At 35.3% G+C, this 12,268-nt stretch overlaps 1 protein-coding gene across 8 annotated transcripts in view; it reads right to left on the bottom strand.

The window, feature by feature from the left end:
• Positions 1–4,989: 4,989 nt before the first annotated feature.
• Positions 4,990–12,268, bottom strand: part of LOC131672919 (CUGBP Elav-like family member 4) — a 127,013-nt gene continuing 119,734 nt past the window's right edge. For all 8 annotated transcript variants that reach the window (XM_058950468.1, XM_058950465.1, XM_058950467.1 and 5 more), the window contains 2 exons: positions 11,533–11,717; positions 4,990–11,448 (listed from right to left, as the gene is read on the bottom strand). In XM_058950468.1, the coding sequence (XP_058806451.1) occupies positions 11,590–11,717 (128 nt within the window). In that variant the 3' untranslated portion in view covers positions 4,990–11,448; positions 11,533–11,589. The remainder of the gene's footprint in view (positions 11,449–11,532; positions 11,718–12,268) is intronic.

Raw genomic sequence — 12,268 nt, 5'->3', positions numbered from 1 at the left:
CGCGAGAGATATCCACACATGTAAGAATGTCTCCACGAACAACTCTCAGCAGCATCAATTGTCTAAGTATTTTTTTTTCTCTTTATGAAAAATAATGATAATTATATAAATGGCATGGCTTACGCTTGCTTTCTACGCTATTCGTTTATTTATATATTTTTTAAATTACTTTGCTTGCCCGCTTTATAACGCAGCCTTCCTGTCTCGGCAATCACACGTAGGATCACGCGCATATGCTCCGCTTTCTTTCCGTTTCGCTGGCTCAACGATAAATCACAAAGCAGGTATGTTTAGTCAATAGTGCACTGATAATGTCATGGACTTTGGTAGACGATAAATGGCTTCTTTTAAAAAATTACAGTAAGGGTCAGTCGTGGAAATTAATGCGTACAAGTCGTGCGTATTCGCTAACGCGGTTTAATCGTTCAGTATTACAATATCATTCGCTGCGACTGAAGATTACGAGTTCGGTTGCACTTGAGTTGATTTATATGCTCACCCCATTTTATCGCCTGACGCTTACAGTAATTTTTGAGAAGAAGAAAAAGCATCGTTCCGAAAGACGAAGGAAAGATTCGTCGAGCCAGCGAAATTTCTAAACTCGACTTGTCGAAAATTCTTTCTTTTCTTTTTCTTTGGCCGAGCGTGTAAATGAAAAAACTGTGAAAAACAAAGGCATACATGAAATTATAAATTCACGTTTCCGTGTGCGCCGACTCTCCAACACGTATTCGCCACACACTGATATGCTGAGATCTCAACTTCCTCGCGTCGACCTTTCATCATTCCGGACTGTAGCGAAACGTTTTGATCAAAGTCGGAGACGATTTCGAATCAAAGAGTCACGCATGCTTTTTAAAAAAAGAACTACCATGGTAACTTTCACTTTGCTGAGTATAATGTTGACTTTTGTCTTCGAAATTTGTAATCTACGACTTGGATCAATGACATCAGTATATGAGCAAAAATTGTCTACAGTCTAGCAATCCCTTCTAGAAAAAAATTCGCATTCTGCCTCCTGCATTAGCCTACTATTAATCATATAATTTATCTTGTTAATCTCTCGTATGTATAATATAATATAATATAATATATTTTTACTTCGTAGTAAGATATAATTTTAAATAATCAATCAATAAATTCCACCCTCAACCCCGCGTTATTCTTCATCGTTCTTCTAACTGTTTTTTCTTTCTTTTATTTCACCTCTCCCTCCGCGTCTATATTGTTAGATAAAGATTAATACTGTTTTACTTATAATAAATAAGTGTATATATAATATATAATTGTTTTTTATTCTCATCTGCCTTCTTGTTTTCTCTACGTTGGATTATCAATTCACGATCATCGCGTTCACCGGCGAGATCCTCTCTCGCCTGCAAATTCATCACTTTATGTGCGTATTTAATCTCCCTTCAAATAAATCATTCACCTATGATTATCATAAATAATTGATTCGCTTAAGTTATACAAGGTTTATATACCGCAACTTTTTTACTTGGTATAAATAAGCTAAATTGAGAATTACAATAGTTTGAGTGGTGAGAGTCGTCGTTGTATTACGAATCGACTCGTTGATGCGACCATCATGAAAAAAGAATTGCTCGGTTATAAATGACATTAAAATGATTAGAAAAATATTGCACATTTTGAAATATCGCGCGGCAATTTGGCTGATTGATTGGACGACGTCGTGTATACAAAAAACATAATGAACGAGTGGCATTCTCTAAAAAACGGCGATTGCAACATCGTCCCACAAGCAGCACATACGACTGATAAATTCCTTTTTACATCGTTTTCTTGTTCGCATCTAATGAGTATAATAAATAGTTTTCTTTCACTTTTTTCCTTCGCTAAATAAATAAGGTATATAAGCCAGCTTTTTCGCGCGCCAAGCTACTTCGATTTCCGGATTTAACAATCATCATCGGTGTCTTAATGAATCACCAACGTTAAATATTCTTAAGCTTTTCGTCCCGCAAATTTCAGAGAAAATAGAGAAACAAGCAAACAAACGTTGTGGACGATTACATTTTATTCCTTTCACTCTACGAGAGTTCACTTCATTGAAAATATTGAACGTTACGATGAAACACCTAACCTTGAAAGTAATTCGTACGATAAACAATGTACTTTTTTAGACCACCGGAAGTAAAGAGAGCGATTAGCGCCACTCGCGTCAATGCTTGATTATACTACGCAACATTCTTCGCCCCTCAGACGTACTCGTTGGTATTATAAATAAAAGTCGCAAATAAAATTAACGTGGGAGTCGTCCGAGGCCGCATGATAATAAAGTACAATATTTTCTTCTTTTTATTGTAAGCGCCTCTTTTGAAATCAACAATCATGATTCTTTCTTTTCTTTTTCAATTTTCATTTCTATCTTTCTTCTCGCTTGTCGACGCGTTTTCCTCCTTTAAAGGCTACAGAGGATCATACTACTTACGCACCTAATGCAACGCGTATCTCTAGACTTTATAGTATATATAATATAATATATTTTTTGTATGCATATGTATATATTTATATATTTATTTATATATATATATATATATATATATTGTAAAAATATACAGGTTAGATTATAGTCGTACGGTCAGTTTTATCTTCATCATTTTTCTCTTTCTTTTTTTAAATTCTATGACTCGCGCGAGCGAATCGTTTCTGATTTTCTTTGTTCTCTCGATGATGATTCAATAATAATAATTCCTCTGCTTTACCTTTCTCTTTTTACCCTATATAAACAAATGCATTGTGTGCATGCAGCAAAAAAGTATCTAGTTTTTGCAAATCATAACGTTTTTTTTTCGTCAGTCGTACCAACTCTTTCTTTTCTTTTTTTTTGTTTTTTGTTAAAATTAATTTTATTCTCACTTTCAACGTTCTTAATTGTTATACAAGTTTTCGACGATCGAATTTTTCAGTCCGAAGTCGGTAGAGCGATTTGACAAGAAAATCTTGGCGCGGGTCAATGAAAGGGGCAACGATAAAACACAAACTAAAAATCTCTGTATTATTTTTGTTTCCTTCAAATACTACTCAACAATCACATCAGTTTATTTAAAAAAGAGCTTAAGTTGTTTAAGAGACGCAAATTATTACACAAAGATGAACAATTCTTACATTCCGATAAAAACCTATGCTTAAGTACACTTAACAGTCGCTAAAACAGCAGAACTACGTACGCAAAGTTTTTTTTATACCCTCTTCCGTCCTGTCAAGTCGTTCTATATTCAAGCTACATTGAATACTTCTCATTTTTTAAAAATCGTTATTTATTTTTGTTCGGATCACTTAAAAAGTAGCTTAGTAATTGACGATGAGACTTTTAGAAAATCGTTATTTTTCCTCTCTGTGTAGAATAGCAAAAAACGAAAACAGTCACAATAACCCCTCAGTTATACATCAAGGATAGAAAAGAAAACGTAAAATTAGGTTGGTATTATGTATGTGTCTTTGTTGTTTATGTGCTTCGGTAAAACCAGACTTCTTATTGTCGTAAAAACGCAAGTATCGCCCTACCTCGAGTGTGTATTTTAGTATGTATCTTAGTATGTATGTGTACGCGTCCTGTGTAGACAAATAAATTGTTTTTTTTTGCTTTGTTCGATTTCATTGTCATCCCGGCCGTTTCGTTTCTCAGCGATGGAAGCGTACATAAACGACAACTTTCCGCGATCATGGAGTTGAATTAAGCGAACAAGAAATGAAATCCGCACTGCAATTCACAGACTCGTTTTGAATATTCAACTGGCAAAATATCTCCGTAAAGGCGTCACGCAATCTGTATTGGCGTACGTCCCAATTTGCCTCGGCAGTTTTCGCGCAGCGGGCTTCCGTAGATTAAAGCGACGAAATTTTCGGAAACTCGCGTTCGAGCGCGAAAGAGCCACTTGTTGGCCAACTGTTGCGCCCCGGCCCGTCGTACCGCCGCTGGCCGCAAGCCCACAAAAGCTTATAAATTATATACACCGAACGAAAGGACAAAAAATAGATCGCTTCAACTGTCAAACTCATACGGATACACGATGTATATTCGTCACTTTTTCTTGCTTTCCTCTTGCCGGGTGACAGTTTTCTTTCGCTTTGCTCGCACTTTGGATTTACAGTTAATTTTAGAGTCCACTTTCAATGCTTCATTATACATATATACGTCGTATATATATAACGATGGGCCTTACGCGCTAAGTTTTCTTTTTTTTTTTCATCTTTTGAATGAAGTTTAAAAACGTTTTCTTTCTTTGGCGATTATTTATTTAAAATATGTTTTTCACCTATTTTTTGTCTGGTTCTCACTTTGCCTTCAACTCTTGTCTTTCGCTTCAGCAAATCCGCTTAGTCGATATATCGTATGCGTTTTTGTTTTATACATCTATATCGTTAGAGCGTGTGTATTACAGAGATATTATCGTTAAACCTTTTCTTTTGTATGCATAGACTTAATGCTTAAAAGCTAAGTATTTAATCGGTGATTTTTCTTAGTAATTCTTTCATTATTACTATTATTATTATTATTTTCATTATTATAATGCTTGTTTCCGTTAATCGTTACATATCATTAAGATGTAATTGCTACGATTTTTTAAGCGTGTAATTATTCACAAAAGTTCGCTTTCGACAAAAAAGGCGACCCTCTACAAATAACTCAAAAAGCTGTTTTCCGTGTGAGAGGATTTTCTTTTTACCTTAAATGCTACTTATTAATCTATATGTATGATAATTTTATGCATGCTCCTAAGAAAAAATGATGACAGTATCGAGTGTAATTTTTCACAAAAACCTTTAACCTGAATTCTCTTCCAATTCCTCGAATCAGTGACGCTTGGGTCTAATATTTTAGCTTGCATATACGTTATAAAAGTACTTTGCCTAGAGATCAATGTGACTAAACTCAAGTGTTGTGTATATATATATATATATATATATATATATATATATATACACACACACATGTGTGTGTATATATATTTTTTTTCTTTTTGGACCAAAGATCTTGTTTGTGATTTTAACAAAGCCCATACAGCTCTCTCGGTTTTTTATAAAACCGTGTGAGCGAACTACCTTACATCGCTTATATGCGTGTCAACGTTTAGTACAAAGTGTTTAAATTTCAGTCTCAAATTTGGCTCCAATGTGGATTAAATATTAGAGTTGATAAAGCTGTAGAATTTCGATGAAAACAGATCTAATTTGAATTTACAAAAGCAAAAAGGTGTGTAGCTGTTTGACTTGTTTTTTCTTTTGGTCCCGGATAGCGTTCGATACGAATGGCCGGGTAAATACGTGAGAAATGAAAGCAAAGTCTTTGTTTTAGCAATGTGTGTTCCAAAGCTCGAGAGATATGTATTTTCTGTCAATCGAATATATGTAAGTCGACTGTGCTGCTGGATATTCCTCGTAGGATATCCAGAGAGAGATAAGGATGTTGAGCGAGCTTCTAACACGAATTTTGTATTTGACTGACCTTTTCCACCGTATCATAAGACTTTTCGTTTGGAAATTGTTATACATTTATCTAGCTTGCGTATTTGCATGTTAGGTTTGGTTGACTGTTTTTGCAATATCGCGTTCTTCTATACAAGAAATATTGAGATCGTTGGAAAGCTGCGCGCACGCGTTTTGGCATTTTCTTTTCTTTATTTTTTGCTTCGATGAATGTGAATTGTATATATTTTTTCGGCCGATTTAATTAATTTCGGCGATTTAAGGTGATGAATTGATACATTATTTTTTTTTTCGTTTCGCGCGCAAAAAAAAAACGTACCCTGTTATCATGAATCACCGACGTGAGTCGTTTCGTTTCAGATGTATCTCGGTAAAAAAAAGCAAAAGGCAAAAGAGAGATCGTCCCCCCTTCAAGACCTTTTCGATAGTCAACAGCAACGGAAAAAAAACAAGTAACTATTAGGTGTGTGTGTTAACATTACTATTGTCATAAATTTCAACGGGGTGCACACGTCATGGCGCTGATTTTCTGTACAACGCCGCGGTCACAAATTACGGCATGATATTTTATCTATGTTTAATCTTGATTCTTTTTTCTGCTGCTTTTATTCATCTTCGCATTTTGTACACTACTGGTCACGATCGCTTGCGACGAGCACTCATATACATGCATATCTGTTTGCTTGTACAAAAGTCCGAATCCTTTATCTCACTCTCTTCTTCGACTTTTAGAAAAATATCGATGTTTTTTTGCTCTTCTCGACTTTCTTTTCTACATGTATCAGATATGAAATGACTATACACTCTGCTTGTTAATATATATGTATGACGCTGAGGATACCGACTTTCGTCCCAGCAAGTATACGTTGTTTGTTGCTTCGAAAGCAATGAAAAAAAAGTTTTGCTTATACCGAAACGCACCAGTGTATTTTTACGGCGAGTTCGTCTCACGTGTTGTGTAAAAATAAATCTGAAGCCAAGAGAGACTCCCTGAGTATTCATTTCATTTGCACGCATTTTCATACTCTAATATCATTTTTACCGAGGATGCACGCTTGTCGTGACTGTAGCAAAAACTTATTTTACCCGGAATAAAATAGTTCTGTTTTTGTTAGTTTTATTTATAACTTGTTCGAGCGACTGAGGGTTGCTTACGTATGATTTATTTATAATATTTATAATAACTATGGATTAATAGGTTGCCGTGTGTTAATTCTAGTCTTTCCTTAAATCAGTTTTATGTTTACAGTTTAGTTTTACGCCACATCTGTTTCTCGAAATGTTCCTTCGGTGAACAACGAAAAACTAAGAAGCTTATTCCTGTAGTGATATTTAATTAGCCATGTAAGCTCCCGAACTTTATCAGCATTACACTATGTATCTTTTATACTGAAAATTCTTGCTATAACTTTGAGTTAATTCCAAGATTTTGTAACATCTAAGATCGATTTCAATTACTTTTTGACGTGTCTTGTTTTCTTTTGGAATGAAACCAAATGAAATTTGAAAATAATTGCGAATTAAAAATAAAATATCACGGAAAAAAATTTCGACGTTCAAGTCCTTATCCTTCCCGCTCTAACGCTCCAATAAATCTTGAACCCTACCATAGAACGAAGTAGGCGGAAAATCACTGATTTTATCGCGCCAGAGCTTTTTCCCTTGCGTCATCTTGAAAACTCTAATCGCGGTTGAAAGATTTCCGTTTTTTTATAGATTTTTTTCTGCTGCTCTCGGGGAAACCAGTGGGAATACTTTTTTTTGGAGCGGAGTAGGGATTCACGCAAGCACGCGAGCACGCAAGCACTTTGTATTGCATCATTGCATCTCACATCCTCCAAAAAACCAAATTTTTTATGGTTAAAAGATCGCATTTCTCTAAAATATAACTCTATACGTCGTGATGGAAAAATACTACTGATTTACGAGATAAAAGGGATGTTATAAAATAAATATTGTCATAAATGCGTGTTGGTTGTTTTTTTTCAACGAAATATGATGTTCCTTTATTAAAAATTTCATTTACAGCCTTCTTCTCTCCGCTCAACAAAAAGAGTTCGTGCTTCGTTCGGATAAAATATATATATCGTATCTGATGTATATAAAAGACTTGTTTCGCATGCAGAAAATATCATGAGTATGGTTTGGTTGTAAAAGTACGGTTGTAAGATTTTATATAAGTTCACGCAATAATCCCTACGGTAAATTCTTTGTTTTGTTTTTTTGTCATTTAAAGCTGATTCAAAATGTCTGAATCAGCAGCGTGATTTGCCACTGGGGAATATTCAATCCGTACATTCTCTCGCATCAGTAGCATTTTTCTGTGAAAATTCCTCGTCTTTGTCATGTTATAATGATAGCTAACAGTTTTGCCTCTCCGCTCGTTAGAAATAATTTTTTCCTATCGAAATGATAAGAATATGCGCGTCTACGAAGTATGCTGCAGCTTTCGCAAAAAGAATATTTTTTGCCATTTTTGGATGCATTCAAATTACTTGTTTGAATTTCCTTGCCGTCACTTGTTCCTTCATTTAATTATAATAATTATCTTATAAGTTATCGTTTATTTAATGTTTATATTAATAATGTCATAAGTATGACCGATAATATCAGTTATAATTGTTAATCAATCAATCGTTAACATTTCCAACGCAATTAAGCTATACTTGCACTTTTCAAATATCCTTTTTTTCGTTTTCAAGGCTGCGAAAAAACAAATGGTAAAATCTTTAATATATACGGCATCACAACTGCTTCTCGTACGATAGAACCCATTAACATTGGCACTTTCATTCCATATTTGTTGAAAAAAAAAAACAAGTAAAACTTAATAAAAATAAAAAATTGACTAGATAATTCATTGTACGTTCAATGAGCAAACCAAAAAAGAAAATTCTCAAAGTAAAAAAAATACAAGATATGAAGTGCGTAAAATTGTATAATATAAATTCGCAGCCTCAAGGTCGACTAACAAAGCGGTCCGCTTTCGATAATACGATATCGCAGATCTACCCTTCGTCAACTAATAAATTAATTTATTTGAATTCTGTTAAAGCTAGAATAATTTACTAAGTCGCTAGTTGTCTCGAGGATCATCAATATATATTAATTTTTTTTTGTTTTGTATATGCATTTTATAATATATAGTTTTATATATTTATATAATATAGGTCTTTCAATGATAATAATCATAATAATCGTCATAATAATAATCATAGTAATAATATTAGTAATTGGTACTTTGGTTGATTCTCCACAATCGCTCTCTCATTCGTCTAAGTATCTTCGCGAAAAGAAAAGTTAAAAATGACTAAAAATCCTATTCGGTTATTACAATATTTTCGCGCGCGATTTCTCTTTTCTCATCGACTTCGTTATATTTGTTTCTCTCTCAAACGTCATAGTCCAAGAAACCTTGAACCAATTTTAATTTTCTTTCCCCGTCGTAGTTCCACCCACGTTGCCTGTGTCGGCATTGCACTTACTCACTTTTTATGTCACTTTTCTCACACATTTGATGGCTATCTATGACATTGCGTGCACTTGATTGCTAGAGACTTTTTCTTTAACATACAGTTGTAGTAATTAGTCATAAGATCGTGTAATATATAAGTTATACGTTGTAAAGTTGCAGAATGTTCTTACACTCAAACTATTGGTGTATTTTATATGAAAGCTATACTGAAGGCTACCTTCTTTTTCTTTCTTGTATACTGAACGATAAAAGAATTACAAAATTTAAATATAATTTTTTGCTGGCATCGAATCTTTAGGACAAATTTTAAGTGTGTTTGCTTTTAATTATAAAGCATAATTGTCCCATACGATACGTACGATATTCGTGACTCAATTTGTTCAATATCTCTAGCATTTCAAGTAAACACTTTGCGCATTCTTGTTATCCTTTCGTGTGCTTCAAATCACAGCCCATTTGGCATTTTTTTTTTCATTTACATACGTCATGCGAGTTAAAACCGATAGCCGTGAAAAATCCGTTTATACGTTTATTACGATCCGTACAAATCTAAATTCGCACTGCCATTTAATTTCTTTGGTCGGTACAGAACGACAAAAAAGTGGTTACCAGTTCTTTGTTTTTTAATTCTGTTCAATTGAATTCTATATTATATAGTATATAGTGCTTTTGGTTCTCATCAATAGCCGAAGCGAGAATAAGAAAAGATTCGGTCGTGTCACGAATATTACATATGGCCTGCGTGTATTTTTAAGGAGCTGCGATTTCGCGGGCATCGATATAATGAAGATCCTGTAATATCTTCAATATAAGAGCATCCGCCCCTCTTCTGTTCCTCGACAAAAATTTATTTTTTAAAAAATCTACTTGCGTATTTTCATAGTTTATTTTCTTCACTACCTCTATCTTGCATGTTCATGTCGCGCACAGTATAATTTTTTTAAATATATATCTATAATTTTTGTTTGTTTGTTCATGCGTGTGTTTATTTATAATATGTATAACCTAAAAATGCTGGCATGCGTGAGACCCCGTAAGTATATGAATGCGACCATAATTTGCCGCGTCGCGGTTTATTTTTCGCGACATCTTTGGTTATCTTTTTTTCTCTCTACCTTTTCTTTATGACTTTGATCCGCCGTGACTAATGTGACTAGAATTGGCGTGGCTTCATTAATTATCATCATTGTTCTTTTAATCGGTATATCTAGTAATTTTTTTTTCTGTTTAATTAATTATCATAATATATTTATTTTTTATTCAATTAACGTAATTTAACTACTAAGTACGTCTGCGCAATAACGACGCATATAGTCCCCTGTATTTTTTTTCGATGACACGACTGATAAGAGAGCACGATTCAGTCAACTTTGACTTTTATATAATCATTCGCGCTTTCTTACAAGCTGGTCTTCTTTAAGAGCCTATATAATCTTACTTTTCATCTTTTTTTTCAGCGTTATTTCGAGTATTCGCATAATAATAATAATAATATATAGTCTTGTTTGCGCAGCGCGTGCGCGCGAGGGGACTTCTCAATATATATAATTCATCGCGTTTTACCGCTATATTTATGTATAATAGGCTTCGTCGAGCGGCTTTTTTTATCGCTGACAAAAAGAAAAAAGAAAAAAAGAACAAGTGTTTTTGCAATCGCGCGACAAGAGCGCAAAATGCGAGTTTCCGACAAGTTTTACTTACAGCAGAGTATATGCATACATATGATAAAAGGGTTTTGCGGGAGAGAAAAAGCTTCATCTTCCCGTTGGGACGTTTCTTACTTCTGTTTATCTTGTTCCACTGCTTTACGCATGTATATAATCTACTGTGAGTGTTTGTGTGTTAGTGTGATGAGAAAAAACGCTCCTGCACGTGCTTTTTTTCTCCTATTTTATGCGTATGAACACGCGTCTTTGTTAAAATATATTTATGTATATTTATATACCCGTACGACTAGACGAGAACCTCATTGACGGTACGGACGAGAGAATTTCAATTGTTTGCTCACCTTTCCCCATTCTCTCTCATTTTTTTGTTGCACAATATTTTTAATTATTATTATTATTATTAAGTATTTTGACTAGCGGCGCATTCGAACGCAAGAGCAAGTTAAAACTCCGTTCGACGCTCGTGTTTATAACTGCAAACCTTTAGCCTCTTCCTACGATACACCGGTTTCGCCTGAATCACGGCTTTCCATTTCAATCTTCTTCTGCGATTCACGAAGAAAAAACGTCGCACTGACGTGTGCTAGTTATACGAAACTTTCTTCATCGCTGGGGGGCCATTTGATGCTTAACAAAGCTCCACTTGCGATGACTCGTCGTATCTTCTACGTTCAATATTTTTTTGGTTTTTTTTTTGTTGTTTTGTTTAAAATCCCTTTTTCCTGTTTTAACCCTAAAGAATTAACTAACTAGTATACTATAATTTTTTATGGTTGAAAGCGTTGTAGCGGTGGTTCAAAAACTCTTCACTCAGTATGCTCGAGTATCCAGTGGACTCGCGTTTTCGTGCGATATCTGAAAAGTAGATTGAAACGTTAGATAAGACAAGTGGTCGTTGAAGAAAAGGGAAGCGGGAATGTTGCCAAAGAAGATACTTACTTTATAAGTAATAACGTAGGGCGCAAGCCGGCCAGTTTGTTTAGACTGGGACGTGGGTTAGTACGGCCTGCTGGCGTCTTTGGGCCTCTTCAGTTGGACTTTTAACCGTTTCATGCCAATCTGAAAGCCGTTCATCGCTTGGATCGCCGCCTGAGCGCAGGCTTGGTTGTCGAATGAGACGAAACCTGAAACAAGCGCAGGTTTTTTTCTGCTCTGTATTGCATGCGCTTCGTCCCCGATGATAATTCTCGTTGGAGGCTCTTGTTCTCTCGTTCAAAGAGCAAACTCGCCGCGCGCTAATGAACACGAATATCATGGCTGCGGTTCGGATAATGTGCAAGCTGCCAGCGACAAAGCGAACCAATGAAGAAAGGGGAGAAAACGGAAAGAGAAGGAAGCTATTGACGAATGCACTTGTTCTACAAAAGCTTGAGCGACACTGGCAATTTTTCCTCTCTTCTTTTATGCAGCGGGGATCTCTTTTTCCGTGCAGGCTAGGCCGCGCTCAGTCTACGGCCACGCGCCGTCCAGGAAATGAAATCTTTTAATTACCAACGAGCGCGAACGGATATGATACTAATCAAAAGAGACGCAGGAGGCAGAGGGAGCAGCTCCGCCGTTCCTCTTTTTTTCTCCCGATCTCTTTGGTGAGCATGCTCTTCCTTTGTCCAGATCTAAAAGGGCTTCTTTCTCCTCATTTTTTTTCTTTCCTGCGCAAGCTACTCAAAGCTTCTCT

This window comes from Phymastichus coffea, unplaced genomic scaffold (genome assembly GCF_024137745.1).
Source record: "Phymastichus coffea isolate CEN01 unplaced genomic scaffold, Cenicafe_Pcof_1.1 PCOF00162, whole genome shotgun sequence".
In the NCBI taxonomy this organism is placed as follows: Eukaryota; Metazoa; Arthropoda; class Insecta; order Hymenoptera; family Eulophidae; genus Phymastichus; species Phymastichus coffea.
Note: the sequence above shows the minus strand (reverse complement) of the source record. Positions and strands in the feature narration are given on the sequence as shown.